Source organism: Manduca sexta, chromosome 15 (assembly GCF_014839805.1).
Source record: "Manduca sexta isolate Smith_Timp_Sample1 chromosome 15, JHU_Msex_v1.0, whole genome shotgun sequence".
NCBI classification, from domain to species: domain Eukaryota; kingdom Metazoa; phylum Arthropoda; class Insecta; order Lepidoptera; family Sphingidae; genus Manduca; species Manduca sexta.
This window is the reverse complement of record NC_051129.1, coordinates 6,181,903-6,202,649: the sequence shown is the minus strand read 5'-3', so window position 1 is coordinate 6,202,649 and position 20,747 is coordinate 6,181,903. Positions and strand designations below refer to the sequence as shown.

The 20,747-nt window shown below is 34.4% G+C and overlaps 1 protein-coding gene across 1 annotated transcript in view; it reads left to right on the top strand.

The window, feature by feature from the left end:
- Positions 1–19,898, top strand: part of LOC115440056 (translation initiation factor IF-2) — a 43,233-nt gene extending 23,335 nt beyond the window's left edge. Inside the window, exons 4-6 of the mRNA XM_037438967.1 lie at positions 15,705–15,805; positions 16,572–16,752; positions 17,046–19,898. Of these exons, the coding sequence (XP_037294864.1) occupies positions 15,705–15,805; positions 16,572–16,752; positions 17,046–17,306 (543 nt within the window). The 3' untranslated portion in view covers positions 17,307–19,898. The remainder of the gene's footprint in view (positions 1–15,704; positions 15,806–16,571; positions 16,753–17,045) is intronic.
- The last annotated feature ends 849 nt before the right edge of the window (positions 19,899–20,747 follow it).

The following is a 20,747-nucleotide window of genomic DNA, read 5'->3' as shown; positions in this document are numbered from 1 at the left end:
ATTGTAGCCAACTATCACTAAACAATCAATATGATTCTTAAACAAACAATTCCCAGTATAGAAGGATCTCATAATGTTTATCTCATCTTAATCATACTTACTTTACTATTTTAAATTACTTCTTATCTTACTAATATCATAAATGCCAAAGCTAGTGAGAATTTTCAGATATAATATTTGATAGAAGTAAGTGCAGAAACATCTAAACAGATAGATATGCACGAAATATGGCACACGGGTATACCATACATTAGATTAACTCGTAGGATACCTTTTTATCCCGGTAATTTATCCCTCGGAATAAATTGTTAATTTTTTAAAGATGGCGCTAGCATCATTCAGTATTTTAGAGACTTTTGTAGCGGCTTAAAGCTTTTATCGCAGGCCAAGCCGCAAACACCAAATACATGATATGTTGCATCATTGTAGTGATTTTGCGAATACTAATGTCATGTTTCATGTACAACACAAACATGTTCGAGTAACTGATAATGTGGTTTCTAAAGCGGACTCAGCCAGTATATTAAACGCTATTGTATTTATAATGATGAGAGTAATATAAATGGTAAAATTTGTATAAACGTATTATTCCAATTTCAGAAATCTTCGTTTTTCAGTTATTTAAATATAAAAATGTTAACTATAATAACTTAGCTAACCCGAATAGAAATTTATGTGGCATAAATTTCTATTCGGGTTAGCTAACTCTCAGAACAGCTAACACTCACAAATTATCATAATATGATATGCTATAGAGTATATTCCGCAAAAAGTTAGTCAAGTGCGCTGAGCTGTCACGACATACTTTGCACATAGTATAATAATTTGTTGAATACTTACTTAATTGTTGTCGTCTGGGTTTAATGAACCCACAGCTTTAATTCAAACCTAAAAAATATTCTGTTTCTTTATTATTTTCAGAATAAATTTTATAAACATTTAATAGCTGGCAGACTTTAAGAATCTGACACCACTTGAGTATAAATTATTAATTTTTCTAACACGTTCTTGGTTGCATAGCATATTTTTAATTCATAAGGATTTTACATATATAATATATTAATTTTGTAAGAGCTTTTTACATAAAAATCCATGAGTATACTTACTAACATTCGCATAAGAAATTTGAATACTCTTGCTAAGTATTTCCGAATAACAAATTTTAAGCGTCGTTGCATATTGTTTATCTTAGTGATAATAAATAAGGAATCAATTAATTAATCTTTAATAGATATTAAACATTTACACGTATAACTCGCATGGTATTGATACTGGTGACCTCAATAATTAGAGAACATTTTTTATGTCAAGTATCTAATGCCGTACCTAACTTATTGTCTTATACGATGATATGGTATTTATATATGTTTAATTAACATAGTCATCGTAAAATTTATTAATATAATAATTTGAATCGCTGATACGAGCCAATAATTCTTACATCTGAATATAAAGCGGTATGTTATACAATATTCTTTAACGCAATATGCATATTACGTCTTAAAGTATTTAATTTAACCTAGACATTTGAAAATTTTTGTGTTTATTGACCTTCACAATTAACTAGAATTTGATTTCCATAAATCAATTAAGCAAATCTATAGTTTCGTAATAGAAGCTCTTATACAGGGTGGATTTTTAAGAGGGAGCAGTAAGTTAAGCAACTGTTTACAGATAGACAGCACACGTAGAAAAATCGTCAATAACGGTAAAGACTCTAGGTTTTGCGGTAATATATCTTTAGGTCTTTTTCAATTTCTGTGTACGTTTTTATTTGTTTTTGTAGAGCAATCGCCGCTGATGACAAAGTTTTGTTTTTTTAAAGCAATGGAATCCCATTTTTGGAATTTTTTTATCATGGTCCCATAGAGCCTTTTGATCCTTATAAGTAAAAGTTATTGTTTAAATTTTCTTGTTGACTGTACATTATTTCAAAATAGAATGCAAATCTATTAATATCTTCAAAAACTATAGTTAGTCTCGTACAGCGCCATCTCGAAATTAGACATTGTAAATAGGATTTAAAGCTTTAAAAATCATCATAATATTCAGTTGTCAGCACTTTACTTTGATCTGATATTTCGTCCCCTTAATATGATATTTAATATGAACCTGCTGAGCTTTGTAATTCAATGTAATGACACACACACACTCAAACTCATAATCCCAGAAAGGGTAGGCATAGGCGCCACTGGGGCACCCACTTTCCGCTGTAGGTACGTATTCTGTCCCATGATGTGATAAAGGGCGAGCATATCGCCAAATCAAGCACAAATTGCGTACCCCAAACTAATACTGAGTAGTAAAACCCAATACAACATTTCCCAACCTGGATAACAAACCCAAGACCTCAACACCTAAATCGTAACGTAATACATACATACATAAATTACTTCGCTACCGAAGCAGTCACAATAAAATCAATACTAGAAGTAATAAAATAATTCACTTCATATTTTTATGTATAAATGTTATATTACAGTATGAGTATGGGTAAATTGGAATCAGAGTGAATAACTATGGCGGTATCAGATATCTTAGCGTGCCTGGTTTGCCATTTATATTATCACTTATGTGTTGCCGATGATGTCAACGACTGATACGCTCATGTGTTCATTTTTATTTCGCAAATAATGTTTTGATCACGGTTTTTATTTTGAACTTACGTATACACATTATCATAATTTATTTCGCTTATCTAGAACCAAAAATAAAATAAGAAATAATGTAACATATTAGTAAGTACATAAGACGAAAATTGCCTACGCAAAATACGTAAACGTCATCTTTTTAAATCCTCTACATTAAAGTAGTACGCATAGGCGAGACTCTGGAACAAAGATATAATGATAAAAACTGAAAATAAATAACGCACTCTAATACAAAGCAAAATACCATAAGCAAAACTATATACATGGCACATTATTTTAAAAGCTTGTACCTATACTACGTACGAGAAAAGAATGCATAATCTTATCGTAGTAGTGTATAAGTCAATTGATAAAACAAAGAATTTGCCACAGTGTAGCCAGTTAAACCCGGTTAAAGGACAAGATGCCTAGTGCCTACTATAAAGCGGTTTAAAAATACAATAAAAATTCATGAAAAGTGCATACACATTATTTTTAAATGAACTTTAAACTACAACTCTGTACGTCACTAAACGTGAATTTCCTTCGGTATCCAAAAAAATAAAATCTTATTACTATCCAATTATTTATACTAACTAGGATCCTTCAAACCGGAACACAACAGTACTTGCTCACTTACTAGAAGATAGAGTTAGACAACACGGTAGTACTATCCACATTCCAGGCCGACTTTATCATTCGAAAGAACTACTAGCTTCTCTTTCATGACTCATTAGTTGTGTTTGAGAGCGAGGCATTGTAAGCAATGACCATCGACTTAGAACTTATCGCATTAACTTATCATTCAGTTCACGCCAATTACTGGTATATAAATAAGTTCTAGGTATGTCCACACCATCCAAAACTTGCTCTAGGCGATATATTATGTAACTTATGAAGTAAGATGGATTCTCGTTACCTTTTAATGAAAGTTCTTTATACTAATAATTATTATTATTCTTACTCCTAAATACACCACATGCGGAATCAGTATTTCGCATGGATAATGCTTTCAGAAAACTATTATCATAAATGTGTATATTCCTGGCTGGCAATGCGGTATAGCAGTCCATGCTCTACTGGAGGTAGAAACAGAATCGGTTTCACAGAAGTTAGCACATAGGTAACAAGTCATAACCCTCTTATTAAAAAATATGATTATATATTCAACCTGTCAGTTAATTAATGTTTAGTACAAGTAATAACTAGATAGTAAAAGTATATTATTGGCAGATGCGCAAACCGCGCCTTGCCAGAGAGAGAGAAAAAAAAATGTATATTATTTAGCATTGTATATTGATTTTTATAGAGTGAAATAAATGTGATTTCATTTTTGTTTCAACAAAATCCGTTGAACTTTTTTATATTTTGATAGTTTATTTTAAATATTTGCACTTAATAAACTTTTATAATTCAAGGATTTGGTGATAACCAATGGTATGTTCATGGTTATTGTGAATAATTCATATTGTAAATTAGTAAATAATATTTATCGATTTTTAATGCCATAGTACAGAGTCCCAATTCACTGTTCATTAATAATCTCATCTTTCGTGTTGATTTCACTGAGTTCCTATCTAAATAAAATACATCATTCCAGCAGATTTATGACAATTTTGAGCATTAGAAATACCAGTAGTTTACCACATATTTTTAATAAACATGTAAAAATGGTCATTTAATGACTTGGTTACGTACAGCTCTAAGACTACAACTCGATCATTGAGCAATGCCAACCGTCTCGTCTCGCGAGCCGACAAACGCGTCATCGTTCACTATTACCATATTACAGTTATATGTGCGCATATATAACACCGACGGTAGCAGTAATCGAGCTTTATCTACGTGTGTGTATTGCCCATACGTACACACACGTTACAATCACGAACACACTCACTGGCACCGGCTACATCGTATCATCGCACCTACCGATTGAGCACACAGAGTTAACTAGACAGATTGTTTGAATGTGTGTGAGTGAATACATACGTATTCCGTATCTGTGTGCGACGACATCGGGGCAGCCGGTGCACCACCCGCCCGCCCGTTCTCCCCACTACGCGACTGCGAACACCGCGCCGCGTCCATCCGCGTCATTGAACAACAAGACTCGCTCGATGGCAGGCGTTTTCCTGCCAATATGAAAAAAAGAGTTAAGAAACTCTATCACAAAATACGCGATAGTGGAATTTATGTTATCCTTATTTAACAAATAATTTTATTTTATAGTGTTAATACATTAAATAACAAATTTTTATTTATTAGTGAATGATAGTTAATTATTATAAATGCGCTAATCTCTCTACGGTGTTCTGTGATTGTTTTATTTAAAATATATAAAGCTTTGTCAAGACAAAACGCAGACGGCAGTGACAGTGTGGTGTTATCATCAGAATGTTTGCTATTCCTGATCGATTTGTTTGTTAGTGACTCGATTATTGTGTCATCAAAATTGGATATAAGACCTCACTAGCTATCATCAATAGGTGGAAACCTACGAGGACTGTAAACGACACTGTTTCAAATAGTAAGTAGAGTAAACACACGTAGTAAATTTTAATATTATAAATATGACTATAAACACTAAAAGCAGCACACGTATTCATTAGACAATCCATACATATATTTGTGATCAATAATAAGCAACGAATTAGCCCGCAAAACAATAGGAAATTAATCTGGGATTTAAGAATGTTTGTAGTGGAGACGAGTGAGGCCCGAGGCGAGTCGGATGGCCGCGAGACGGCGGGAACGTGCCAAGTGATAAGAGGCGCGCCGATAGCGACGTCACACCCAGTCCCAGACGCTGTTTGTGTGAATTTAAATAAATTTTCATGACAGACAGTTCCGTAATCAGCTCTCGCAGTATCATAATCGTGGCATGCGAACTCGAAAGTGTGTGCAGTACTTGTGAATATTATCATAGCATAGATACCATACTCACTGAAACTGCAACCTATTTATTATTATAATTATTTATAGCCCCAGCTATTTTACATAATTTTTAGATCCTCTAGAATTAGACATTCGACCTAAAAATAACCTCATATTTCCATAATAATTTGATATGAATAAACCCAGTTTTACTGCTCATAAATTAACATAATATTGTATTATATCCCTATAAAAATTATTGCAATATTGTTTTACTTAGCGTAAACTAATCCAAAGTGTATGATTAAATTGATTCTTCTGAACATGTAAAGTTGGTGTTGTGATTCTATAATACACAGTGCTGCTTTTGGTAGTTTGTTTTTTTCATGAGGCAAAATCAGGCGCTTTGCTAGATCTGTTTGTTTTATGTAGGCACAGGTATTCCAAAAATAGAACATAGCTATCAAAAGGCTTGAAATTAAAGTCATTATTAATACTATTTATGTGTTTATAATCATGCCTGAACAGCATAAAGCATAGTACATACTTATTTAATAGATTAATGGCCCATATTGTTTGTGAAATAAAATGTTATTAGGTAGGTATATTATATTTTCACTAAAACTTAATTGCATGGTACCTTTTTTCTAATAACCCGGTCTCAAAATTTGATTTCTGAAAAAAACAAAATGTTTTGATAGAAAGAAAATCAAATATAATAAAATCTGTTTTTATATCAGGCATAACAAAAACAAATACTTGCATTTACTATTTCTTAATCTTATGATAAACATGATCAAGTAATTTTTACTTTCTGATTTTGCTATAGTACTATTATTAATAAACAAAGTGAATGGGCATTCCAAGCCTACCCTAAAATCTTGTTAGCCTAAAACGGAAACATTATTAAAACAGGTCATGTGTATCATATATTGGGAATCTGGCCTATTCCTGAAAAAGTCCATGATACCAAATATTATCATAACTATCAACATTGAAAAACCCAGATAAAAACTTAATTATGTGTTAATAGCAAGTTCTCCAACAAGTATGTTATTGCTAAGTTAAATCTTGTTTCAATACTGTGTGTGCTCTTTTACAATTTTAAGCCCAAGTCCAACTAAGAACTGTATAGTCAGTCTCTAGCCTTGGGAAACGCCTTATGATACCATACTGTTGATGCTAATTTGATCATCATGATTATTCATAACATGCAGGTAAATAAAATGTCTGAGCCGCCACTAAGAGGAAAAGTTCAGTGATCATATTATTGTGCATTTTATATTTATCAAACTTGAGTATATGCAAAACATAACATTATTTTTTTAACACTATTCTCTAGGCATCTGTATTCTCTCTAAAGAAAAGATTAGTTTAAGAGTTGAAATATAAATATGGTCTGGAAAAGTTCTGCTGACTTTGTCCTAAAAGAATCAAAGTATTACCTTATCTGAAAATGATATACATTGAAACATTTTAAATAGAGGATATAAAATAGTTATGTATTAATTTAATTCCTTTTTCACACTTACCAGATCAGTAACAATAGAAGGTGTATGTGTATTTGTATCCATGAAAGTAATTATAGTCACAAAAGAAGCAAAATGTTGTGTTTTACACAGGCCATTTAATAAGAATTCCAAACATTGTTCAATTATACATCAAAATCAGTGGTTACAATTATATAAGATCTAATATTAGATCTTTAATAAGATAATAATATGCAGAAATGAATTAGTAGATCTTTAATATGCAGAAATGAATTAGTAGTGGAAACTGTGACTGCTTGATCCTTGGGAGGAATGAGCTGTAGTCACATGTGTTAGCACTAACACCTATCTCCACACACATATTTCCACCTTTTATTCCTAAAGGGGTAGGCAGAGGTAGTCCATCCACTGTTCGCCATAAGTATTCCATCTTACAGCATAGTAGGGGCGACCCTAATGCCATATCGGGCTCAAATCCCAGACATCATCTTGCCCAATTCGGGATTCGAACGCGAGACTTCGGCAAGGTAGTTGTACCGCGCACGCAATACAATAATACAGACATGACAGTCATCCCTCAACCACCTCCTCAGATGTACTTATTTCTACTTAGGATTTTGTATGCCTACCAGCTATTATATAATACTAGATTTTTCATAAATTTATTTTTAACTTTTCAAATTTTATTTTGAACTAGCTTCCGCCCGCAGCTTCGCCCGCGTGGATTTCGGGTTTCAAAAATGGAGAAGGTGCTCAATTTGTCGGGATGTTTTTTTAATTTATGGTGGTATGCAGGTGGTCCGATTGTCCGGTCAGGGTCTGATGATGGGATCCTGGTGAAATCGAAGGAACTTTTAACCATTAAGGTTGCACACGAAATGACGGAAGCTTAAAAATGGAGTAACTTCTCCCGTTTTCCCAACATTTTCCATCACTGCTATGCTCCTATTAATTGTAGCGTGATGAAAAGTATACTATAACCAGCTCAGGAGTATGAAAAATAATTGTACCAAGTTAAGTTAAAATCCGTCGAGTAGTTTTTGTTTCTATAACGGTTATACAGACAGACAGACAAAAATTTTACTAATTGCATTTTTGGCATCAGTATCGATCCCTAATCACCCCCAGTTATTTTTGGAAATATATTTCATGTACAGAATTGACCTCTCTACAGATTTATTATAAGTATAGATATGCAAAAGTAGCTCAAAAATTGTCCATAACGAAAACATGCATTTTAAAGTAAAACAAAAGAAATAATATCGTGAAGCCAACCAAATAACTAATGATATATTAAATTTTGTGACTGTTCAATTTAGTCGGGTCCGCGATATCACTTTTGTTGAGTTTCAGAACGCGACATTACATTATTATATTCTGTGCTCCAACGCACACTGCTTTGATGTTAGGAACACACCTACATTGCTTAGACAACAGTGAACTTTATACAATAGCAATAAAGCTCAAATTGATTCTACGTATTAGTTAGAAAACGTTTGTATGGGAAATAGAAAAATGCTGTTTTGAGGATTTTCCCGGCAATTATTCGAATTTTTCTCACCTTTTAAACCTTCCCTAGACCTCCACGAATAATTCAAGACCAAGATAAGATAAATCCGTTCAGCCGTTCTCGAGTTTTAGCGAGACTAACGAACAGCAATTCATTTTTATATATATAGATTAAAACACTACATTTTATGCATTTTTGATATCTAAAGGTAACAAAGAATTCATGTGACAAGTGCTATTCAGGTAAACAATTAAGGTTTCGATTATTTGTTTGCAGACATGTTTGCATCTTTGACATTCAGTGAACCTGTACTTGTTTTGATTTTGATGCAACATCTTTTAGACAGAAATCATTAAACATCTTTGACTTTACAATACTTATAGTTAGGGCTAATTTATAAGCCACTCAGTTTGTGCCGCCCCGCATGTCCTGCGTGCCGGTACCTATTTTCCGAGAGCAAGAAAAAGGTCTTCGATTGCAACTATGCCCCTCCCTAAGCCGCAGCCTACACGGCCTCTTGAGAGATGTTCCTGTTCATTCTGCAAATTCTTGTTCGCATTTAAAAGATTTAACAGTCATTAATTTATGACTCTAAACATCACGTTAGATGTTTCCTCTACTGTTGCTTTACTGTATTCGATTTGGTTTAGTAAGTCCTGGGGCCTTGGCTTTCTCAAATCATTAACTCTAATAATAAAACAAAACAAACCTATGGCAACGACATATCTAAACGAAAACTTTGTTGTATTGCTTTGTTTCAATCAAACCAAAAAAATAATCGTACACGTGACCATTTGTCGGCTAGTTTTACCATAGTAGAATCAATTTATGTTATTTGTCTCTACTCTTAAGGCAACATGACTAGGGTAACTCTGAAGTCTGGGCTTATTGGTTGATCGATAGTGTACCTATTTATTGTTAATCGATCAATCCGTAACATACGAAACAAATTCTTTCAAAACCATTTCTTATAAATCTTTAGATATGCTGCGTGGATTAACTTGGTGTTCATTCATCAAAATGTGAAAGATGTCACAAATCTTCTTTTGAATTTCTTACCATTTGGCCCACCTTAACAACACAGAATTTCTTTATCCCAAATTATCTTGAAGGTTCCTTACATAATTATTTATTTCTCATCTGTTTTTATTTTGTTTTATCGTAACGTATCTAACTTATCGATAAAGACAAACTAATTCGTGTCCAATATACAACAAGAAATCTATTTCTCTATCGTATGTACATGTTTCATTATTATATATCTAGGAATTTTCTACACATAAGAATATACAATAATCCATAAATGTTATTTTTTATCTTATCTTTCCATATAAATATCAATTTGGAAATATTGACAGAGTATATCTTTGCTAGCAAAGTTCAAATTGTGTTCTCGATGCATTCTTAAATTATAATTATCTCTATGTTATCTGTAGACAACATGTAGAGTCCAAAACATACTGTAAAATTATCAGTAATGTCATTTATAATAGAATCCATTTCACTGAATTATCTACACAATTTTATTCAAACTATGAAACAAAATTGGCTTTCTACGCAGTTTTCAATTCCTTCATTTTTGGGGCTTTCTAAGTCTCTACCAGTATGTATGAAATAAAAAAAAACATGTGTCATATTTATAAGAACGATGCTATTTTTTTTCATAAATATTATCTCTGCTGCGATAGGATCATAGCCAACCGAGATGAACCAAGTGGAAACTAGAAGAAGACAAAATAAAATAGCAATTGAAATTCAACTTTATGTTTTTTCGTTTATGGTGGATGTTAGTATAACAAATCAAAAACACAATGCAACGTGTAGCTCAGCAAAGCACGCGTGATTTTTTCTTTTACATTCGACTTCAGTGTTTGCGCCGCCACGTTCTGTATATTAAAATATTTGATTAAGTACGTGTCTTAGATGAGCACGTGCGCACGAAAAAATCAGAGAAAAACATGACCGCTTATTTCTAGTACTCCTACTAACTAGCGAGTAGTGACTTCCTCCGAGTCATTTCTTTGTTGTGTTTTTAATATTCAAATAAATATTTATAATTCCTATAGATATTTATTTCTTAACAGCATTTGCTTCGCCCGCGTGAAAGAGTTTTCCGGGATAAAACGTCATACATAATTGTTGCGTAACTTTAACAATTTACGTAGCGTACATAACGGCAGCTCTCAAAAGGAATATCTTTTCCCCGCTTTTGCAACATTATTCATTGATACTTCGCCATATTGATCATAGCGTGATGTTAAATAGCCTATAGTCTTCCTCAATAAATGGGCTATCCAACACTAAAAGAATTTAGAATTCAAAAAAACTCTTTAGCTTTATATAATAGTAAAGAAATATAGATTTTGGACACAAACACGTTTATACAGTTTGACAGCCAAATTACGTACCAGCATAAGACTGGCGAAATATACTACTTTTAGACAACAAAATCACATGTGTCATTTAGAATATTCGTATACATACTTATAAACAAAATTAGCAGGTCTTTCTCCTTTGAAGAATAATTCGCCTTTGCTTAGTCAAAACGAATCGCTCATTTATCCACATATGGGATAAAAACCGAACTTACCATTGCAATACAAGTTGATTATTTTCAAAGTAGCCGTATAAACCAAGCAGTATAAACTGTTGGTTGAATGGTCAATAAGGCCTTCGCCATTAAGTCCGCCTTCACATATATATATATATATATATAGTACAAATAAATAAATATAATTAACTGACCTGGATCGATTAGTACCGTGGAAAATTCCATCAATTACAATTTGTTGCAAAGTGGATGTATATAGATAGGAATAAATTTGTTAAATAATAATATTTTATTATATTATGTAATATGTATGTACTACATTAAAATACTGATACGCGTTATTGGTAGCAGCCAGGAAGGAATAGCGAGTAAACTATCATGATAGCTTCATGTACCAATTTTGGGCAACCAATAGGAAGAACGGGGACAAAATGGTAATCCACAAAATAATCTTATATAATACGTAAGCTATCTATCCCCGAAGCGGCAGAGACCAGGACTGCCCCTTCCAAGGACATGATATGGGACGATTTCATCGCCATATCAGACGCGAATTCCTGACTGATAAGGTACTCGTGTACTTGGCGGCGCACGCGCGAGTTATGGGCGGGAATGTACGAAGATATAAGAATATTAAAATAAAAATCAATGTAAGGTCTTTTTGAAAATTTCAAACATCCCAGAATATTCCTTGTTAAATTGTCTATCTAATAGTTTTAGTTGCAGATGATAATGATGTGTAATAAAAGAAATGCACGGAATCCACAATATGAATGGCATATCCACATTTTTTTAAATATTCAAGGTTAAGATAATATATTACAGAAATATGAGGTTTAACTTTTTTCTAATTGTTACAATTTTTGCATAGCTTCTCAAAATAAGGTTAGCGCGCCGTTTTGCTAGAGAAAGGGCCTAATTTAACTGAAATCTTATGAATATATGATACAATTCAGGTAGCTAAGCTGAGTAGATTAGGTGTTAGGTACCTAATTAAGTTCGCCATAACTAATTATTGTCAATGACAGTAGTAACATATTATTTTAAAATACAATTTATAGATAGAGTAGGAACTTACTAGGCATTACAACATAGTTAGATACTTACCCCCGCTCGCTTCGTCATAATTATTTTTTATTGCTTTGAATGACAAGACTAGATTGCCGTTCGTCTATTGGTAAGCGATGCGATACGACCGTGCATAAACAGCAGAAATACCATCCAACACCTTGAATTACATAGTATTGTTTGGTATTCCACTGCGCTCGTCATCTTGAGACATGATATGTTAAGTCTTATAAATTTCCAGTAGTTACACTGGCTACAATGTTCTTCTAACCGGATCACGAAAGTGACTACACACTGCTGCTTGGCGGCAGGGAAAGACATTGCGGTGGTACCAACCCAGGCGGACTCTCACATAGAAGAGATCTACCACCAGTAGATAACAGATAACTAACAAAAAATCCTCCAAAAACAAATGGCCGACTGGAATCTAGAATCCATAATAATTATGCGCATCGGCGGCCAGACGTGTCTCAATTCTCCCGCGAGAAAAAATAACCAATAATGAATTTGATCGCAAATATTATGACGGTATCTTGTTTATAACACCGAGTCAATTATTGATTCCAATAAAATTGACCAGCAATTACCTACTTATTTCAAAAGTTGACAATTATTATCTATTAAAGTTGTGTATCTTTAATCTAATCCCCCAGATTAACCTCACCTGCATGCGATGGGTTTTGCTCCATACTATGAATTATGCATGTAATTTGAACTTGGACACCATATTTCTAAATATTGGGAAATTTTATATTATCTAAGTACATATACATATAATCTTATCATTAAATAACAAAATATAAATGATTTGATTGTTAAACCTAAGGAAAAACATAAATATTAAACCAAAACTCTCTTAATCTTACCATATTCTTGGACAAAATAATGCACATGAAGGAATCGAAACTTCTTTGGCAATTTCCGTTAAAAGACGGAATTAAAGGTTTACAAAATTTTGAAGTAGAACTGTGATAAAACCTAAACTTAACTCTAAAAGGCTCATAAAATCTATTGTAGAAAGCATCTAACCGCACAATGCAATACAGCCTGCAGGATAAGATGTGAATTTAGTAGGTTACTTTGGCAGTTATATAAACGCTATCAATATTAAATATAAGGATAACACATATTATAACATATATCTAAAATAACAGAAACTAAATACCTTCTGTGTTAATACTTATGTTTAATGTTACAACAAACCTAGTTGTCCTAGACGAGAAATTATAATATTAAAATTAAAATCAGAGATAACAATATTAAAGAGTATTTTTCACACGACCGATACCAACATATTATTATCTGAGATTTGCGCATACGTCTTACGTCTTTCGATCCTAACTTTCAATCGTTTATACCACTCAATGAACGCGCACTAATCAACTATAAATTTCTTTATACACGATGCGAATGCTAATTTGTTCTTATTTATATAACAATAATACGGCTAATTGGGGACTTGAATGTATACATTTTATAAGATATAAATATATTCTTATGGATTCAACAAAATATTTGTAAAATATAAGAGAATAGATCACAATACTATGTTGACGGAATATTTAGTTTTGCCTATAAATCCACACGCGTTTCACATCCACTGTGTTCTTTCCCAAGATAAAAAGTAGCTCATACATTATTCTATAACTTGGTTTATCTGTGTGCTAAATGGCAATTATCTGAGTAATACTGTTATGGAAGCGTGAAAAAAATTGGTTGCCACGTACCTAATACAAAAATCAGTGTTAACTTGAATAACAATTAATACAACATAGATTATAATATGTTGTACTAATTGCGAATGGAATCTAATGATATAGTTTTCAAACCATATTAGAATGTAATTTAAATCTATCTAAAAATAAATTTGTGAGACGATTCTGTAATGTATTTTTTCACATGATACGTGCAGGTCCCACTCCTAATCGTAAGCCCCATGTTGCCATGTCTAATATTAGCGCTTTTTATACCATAGACCAGCAAACGAACAAATGAGTTCCCTGATATCAAGATATTCACTCCCCAGAGTGTAATGCAGAGCCACATTAACAGAAGAATGATGGCTGCTTTGTCTATCGTATACAGTAGAAATTATGAACAGAAGGGTGAACCCATACAGACAATAAACCGATTTATATACAGCTTAACATAAAAAATATAATAACATATTGTAAAAAAATGATTTCACTTATTTTTCTACATGTTTCATACATTTTTAATGGTTAGCTTCTAAATAAGATTAGGGCGAAGTTTTGCTTATTACTTCCAATTCATATTTAGTATTAACTCGCTTTTGCTTGCGGCTTCGCCCGCGTGAAAAAGTTTTTGGGTATAAAAGTACCACAATATATTTTCCCGGGATAAAAAGTAGACGCTGCCAAAACTGCGGTCGTATCTTTCGGGCTAGAATCTGTCGTAATAAGTCACCATCTTGGATCGCATCTTCTACGAATGTTACTTAATCATTCTCATAGATGTTGATTGCCAATAATGACAACCTTCCCAGGGTCTTGAACTATCTCCTTACCAAATTTCATAAAAATCCGAACGGTAGATTTTGAGAAAATCGATAACATATAGATAGACAAAAAAAGGGGACTTTACTTACCAATTTTCTTTTATAAAGAGTTTACTCGTCAGCATTGTGCTAGAAATTTACACAAATATCTACTCACTTCTAGATAATATTATTATGTATGACATTCTGTGATATCATGTCTATAAGCAGTATACCATTCTTGAGATTTTTTTTTGTAAAGGCGATCGATATTTTTTTAAATTAATGGTATTAGTTACAAAATTATATAGTATAAGGGCCAAAATAGATGCCAATAAGCGTGGGTACATATGACAACTTTGTAGGTTCAGTAAGCGCACGTTTAAAATGATGCATTCGACTATACGAGTCCAGCACATGAACTAGTTTTAAACAAAGAACATACAAAGCTACGTAGCAGTTATTCGCAGCGTACATTATGGGTCGAAAGGGTGACTACACTCAAGGCGTGTAAAATGCAAACACCCTCCGCTACACCCCCCTAGACGATGCATGGACCAAAATGGGCCATATAATTTACTACCGCGGGTTTAAATAACCTAAAAATAATTTTAAAGACTTACCTCGAAAAAGATAAATGATTGTATCCCTTAGAAACGTCATGGGACGGTATATAAATAAAAATAAGCGCCACTATCTTATATTATTATCAATGTTCTTTTCATTAAAGCATACATTTTTTGTTTAACTAGTCGACAGAAATTATTTTATGAAGCGCCCAAACAGGTACCTGATTCAACCAAGATGATGACATACACGTATTATAAACATAAATCAGAAAATTATTTTAATACGTACCAGAGGTTAATTACAGAATATTATGTTACTATTTATTAAGATATTTTATATTATACTTATACAGTGAAAATCGTTTGTTTAGTTTTTTTGTTTTACCCATAATTAATTTTTGTTCATTTATTTTTCTGTATCAACTAGTAACGTACAAAATAATATAATACATAATATTGTCATATTGAGTGTAAAGATGACCACATAAGTGAGAGCAGTGTGTTGTGACTTGCAGATGCTCTCGGTACAAGTGCCGGGGTGCGCGGGCATGGAGCGGCTGGGCGCGCCGGGGGGGCCGCGCCTGCGGCACGATCACAGACACCACCATTCCACATTGTAAGTATGCATCTAAATACTACGAAAAATACGCCTATACAATTGAAAGTGGATATGAGAAATTGACCTGATGGTCAGTGCCATGACTAGGTACTCATAAAAATACCAACACTATATAGAGCTTTGAATTACAAACTCTAGATGGCTTTAAGTGTGCTCGTAATACTAAGACATAAGATGTTACATGATACAACTCATAATAGCCAATTAATATGTACACTGCCTAGTGGCTACGATGTATTTAAAATCGAACATAGTATTAAGTAATAGGTTATAAGTTATTACTGATTCTCATCACCAGTTCTTCGTTTGACATTTGCTAACTTTACAAAATATAATAAAATCATAGATTTTCGGCTTCTGCTAATGTAAATATTAAAAAAAAATATCGGCGACACAAGGAACAGGTAATAGAAAGTTTAACAACTTTTGAAATTTTTGTTTGTTTGTTATAGTAATGTAATAGGTATATCACGCCAAAACTAGATATTGGATTCAAAACCTCGAAATAAAAAATAAACCTTATTTATTTTAACATGTAGGCAGGTTAAATCGGGTACAGATGGACACACGGGTGACGGGCCACACGCATATATCGTGTTATAGATATATCAGGCTCAGATATATTTAAGGCCATGAAATTGTGGGCACAGCTAGTCTAGTATAAATATGTGAGTGTAGTGATATTTAAGTCCTGGTTAGCCAACGTTCTGATCCAACTATAATAGTCTAATAATAACACATTATCATCATTAACACGTTTCAGGGAATGGGAAAAGCAGCAGACGTTGCAGGCGATGGTGGGCCGGCTCCAAGAGATGGTGGAGCAAGAAACACGCGCGCGATCCGCCGCCGCCGCCGAGCGCCTCGGACTGCCACCCAGCATACAGCTGCCCGACGGCGAGTACGGCCAGGACGCGCACCTACAGTTACGAGTCCCTTATCAGGTGTGCACGCATCACCTTCCGTACTTTACACTCTTTGTTCAAAAAAATTGTGAACCAAGTGACAGTGCTGCCTTGACGTTTCAATCTCGTATGTTGTTAGTGCTTAATGCTGTTGTCACCTATTAGTAGAACACATATCAGATGCTGTACCTTATTGTTTTATTGTATTGAATGATATAATATGTAGTGCTGTTGGTGTACCTTATGACAAATAAATAAATCTCAAAATCGTTAGTCACGGATGATAAACATCAACTACAATAAAATTAAAACCGAGAAAAATATGATTTAAGCAAGCCGAGCTGACCAGAAGCAGCTTCCAGCCTCCACCGAACAAGTGCGTGAGCGACGTCCCCGAGTGGGCGGGCGCGGCGGAGGCGCCGGCGGCGCGGCGCGGCGGGAAGAAGGACGGGCTGTTGCAGAAGGCGACGCGCTGGTGGGTGCGCATGGGCACGCGCGGCGCGCCGGCGCTGCTGCCGGGCAGCGCGGCGCCGACGCCGGCGGTGGTGATGGTGCCGCGCCGCGCCGCGCCGGCCGCGCCGCCCGACGCGTGACGCCGCGCGCGCGCCGCACACCACGCTTACATTCCATTGTCGGGCCGGTCGCGCGCGCCGCCCGGAGTATTATAGACTTGGTATTTATTTATTCGCCGCGCCCGCGTTCCTCGCGCCGTCTTTGAGTTCGCGATGACTGAGACTGATCCGAGTGAGGAGAGCCGTGTCGTGGCGGAGGTCGGTCCGGCGGGCCGTGCCGCGCCGTGCCGCGCCGTGCCGTGCCGTGCAGTGCCGTGCCGTGCCGTACCGTGCCGGACCGAGCCGGGCCGGCCTCGCCGCCGACGGTCGGCCGACACGCGTCGCGAGAGAGTCGCCGGCGAGCCGGACTCGCGCAGTGTGTGCGGTTTCGCGTTCGAGTGACCCGTCGTAAAGTTTGATTTCTGTCCGGCAGCTATGAATCTGTGTTTAAACAACTTTTATATTTGCTTATGATCGTATGTAAAGTCATATCAGTGCGGTGAATGCGAGGATTGTCGATTTACGACGCATAGTAACTGTTTTATTGTAAATATTGTCTCTAATTTAATGTTAGATCGGTCTACGGCCGAGGGTCTTTTCGATTGAGTGTTTGCTACATTCCATATTTATGTTGAAACGTTGTCGATGTTACTCGCCGCGCCGCACCGGCCGCCGCAGTCGCTACTCGCCGAGCGCTGAGCTCCACAGTCCACACGGCCATGCTGGGCCGTGCTGAGCCGTACTGGGCCGTACTGGGCCGTACTGGGCCATACTTGGCTGTACACACGGCACACGGCACACAGAATACGTGACACGTGACTCGCCGCGTCGACATTGTTGTCACTTGTCACCACCGACAATGATGTACGATTACCGAATAGTGACTGATGTTTGAAACGCAGAGTAATCGAAATCTCATTAGGAAATAGACATTGAATAAATGATAAAAGAAATGTTATATTTAGTTTTAAATTAGCTATTTATTATTTATACTGTAAGGCCGGTAATTCATATCCTGCATAACTTTATGAGTCTAGGTCAAATATGATTGCAATATTATGCAGAATGTGAATGCCAGAAACAAAACCATAATTTTTTTATGATTATTGATTAGCTTATCGACCATGATTTTATGAATGCACGTCGAAGATATATTTAAAACGTGTTTTGTCTTCTAGTCCCGTTATTTTCGACTGACACGACACAAAGACAATAACACAGTATACCTGGTCCACTGAGTAACTGTGACTAACAACAAGTGGAGCCTTCTTATTAATTATTATTTAAAAACGACAGTTTACAGTGAACTTTTTGTATTTCACTCGACTGAAAAATTAAAACTATTGACTGCAATTACGGGTGTTAAACGTAGTGCTGTAATTACATTATTATAGTCTGCCAATATCGACTGCTACTTACCAAGTGTGTTGACGACTTGAGAGTTAGTTTGGCGGTTCAGTGTGGCTAGTGGCTGCTCGCATGCAAAACCAAGTAATACATCTATATACCAATGTGATAGCTTAATGTATATGTCAAAGGGCTCAAATGCAGCCTGTGCTCTATTGATACGATTACGAAATTGTCTATTTCTCATTAATTATCAAATTCTTATGCGAAACACGTCAGTATAATATTATATTTACACTGTGTATCACTATATCAGCAAACTATTTAACAAACTTTTGCTGACTACTATTAAATATATAGAAATAATGTCGCAGAATTAAATTAAATATACACATTTTAATATAAAAATAAACAATGGACAATTCAAATGTTTATATACAATGGAAGTAATACTTATTAAGGTATAATATGTGTGTGCAATGACTGGTACTTATTTTGTATTAATACTTGCCTTAAAATATTTGTAACTTGTGTCTTTCATTTGAGACATGTATGAAATGAAAATATTTATTTTCCATATTTGTAAAGAAACATCACCCCGTTGTGTAAATAACAATATGCTGTAACACAACAACTCACTTATTGAAATATCACCAATTGTACGTTAATTTTACGAAACAGCAGAGCAAAATGCCGAAGCCATTTATAGATTTGTGTTTTGCAATCGTCCTCGGTCTTTATTTTGTTTGTAAACACCAATGTCGGTATAGTAACGTTGAATATGTAGCATTCGACCGGAAGACGAATGTAATTGCACCATTACTGGTGTGTTAAACTAATTGTCAATGTTTAAAAAATGTGTTGCAAAATATTCCGAACATTTCATTATAATACGTAGTATGTACACATGTTCCGTGTTTCCTTTTCAAACGAACAATAATTAATGCAGAAATCAAATTGTTCACTTGTAGACTTCTGCATTTCGTTTGTGTATGTTAAAGTTATTTAACTCCACCACATGATGATAATATAGTTATGTATATTATTATGAACATGTCTGATTTAGTACCTTAATAATAATAGTCATTTAAATTTCAAAAAAATAGTAGTAAAGCTGTTCTTGTACAAATAGTGATAAAATATAAAAGTTGTTTAAAATAGTTTCACAGAATAGATATTTAATCTAGATATCAAACAATATTCCATTGTCATATTAATAAGTACAGCAGGAGCAAATGTTTACTATAAAAAAAACTGCATTAAATTATGACCTACAATAATGATACATAAAAGTTTTTCATTTCCCTGACCACACATTACAATCCTTAAATAAATCTCATAATGATTACCTAGTACCTACTTATATTTAAAATCTTAGTTTTGTTTAGTACTCAAGTTGCACCTTCCTTCCTTACCATTTTCCCCCGTTGATTTACTTTGCGCTTGTTGAGAATATTACCAATATTCTTCATTCGGTCATGGATTTCCACAATAACAACAATATTTTAAAAATACCTACCTATATTAAATTATTAAAAGACCCCCTATTGTGAAACCAGCAATAATGTAATTAAGTATTATCATTTCAAAAAATAATGTAAAGAGCAAGTATTGGTGCGTAGCATAATATATCGATAGTGCGAAGTGATAACTTTCCATTTCTATACTATTATAGTGCCGTGCTATGTTCAAAAGCGGTATATCAGGGAAACCTTATTTCGAGATATTCGAAGTTTTGTAAATATAGTTTTATAATTTTGTATGTAAGACTGAGATAGATACATATTCTTTTTTTTAACAAGTTCTAAATAAGTTCATGGGATAGTATAGTAAGTATTTCTTTATAGACGACATAAAAATCAGGATTTTGTTTTTTTTTAGATAAGTACCACTTTTGAGCTTAGCACGGCAGTAAGTATATAAAGCTGAAAAGTTGTTTGTTGAATGTGCTGATCTCAGAAACTGGTTCGAATTGAAAAAGTAGTCCTATTTATCGAGAATGGCTCTAGGCTATATAATATGACCCTATGACCAATAGGAGCGGTAGGTACATTTTTAATGAAAAAATTTGCAAAAACAGGGAATATATTCTTTTTGAAAGATTCCCTTGCGTGCGCTGAGTGAACGGTAGAATTT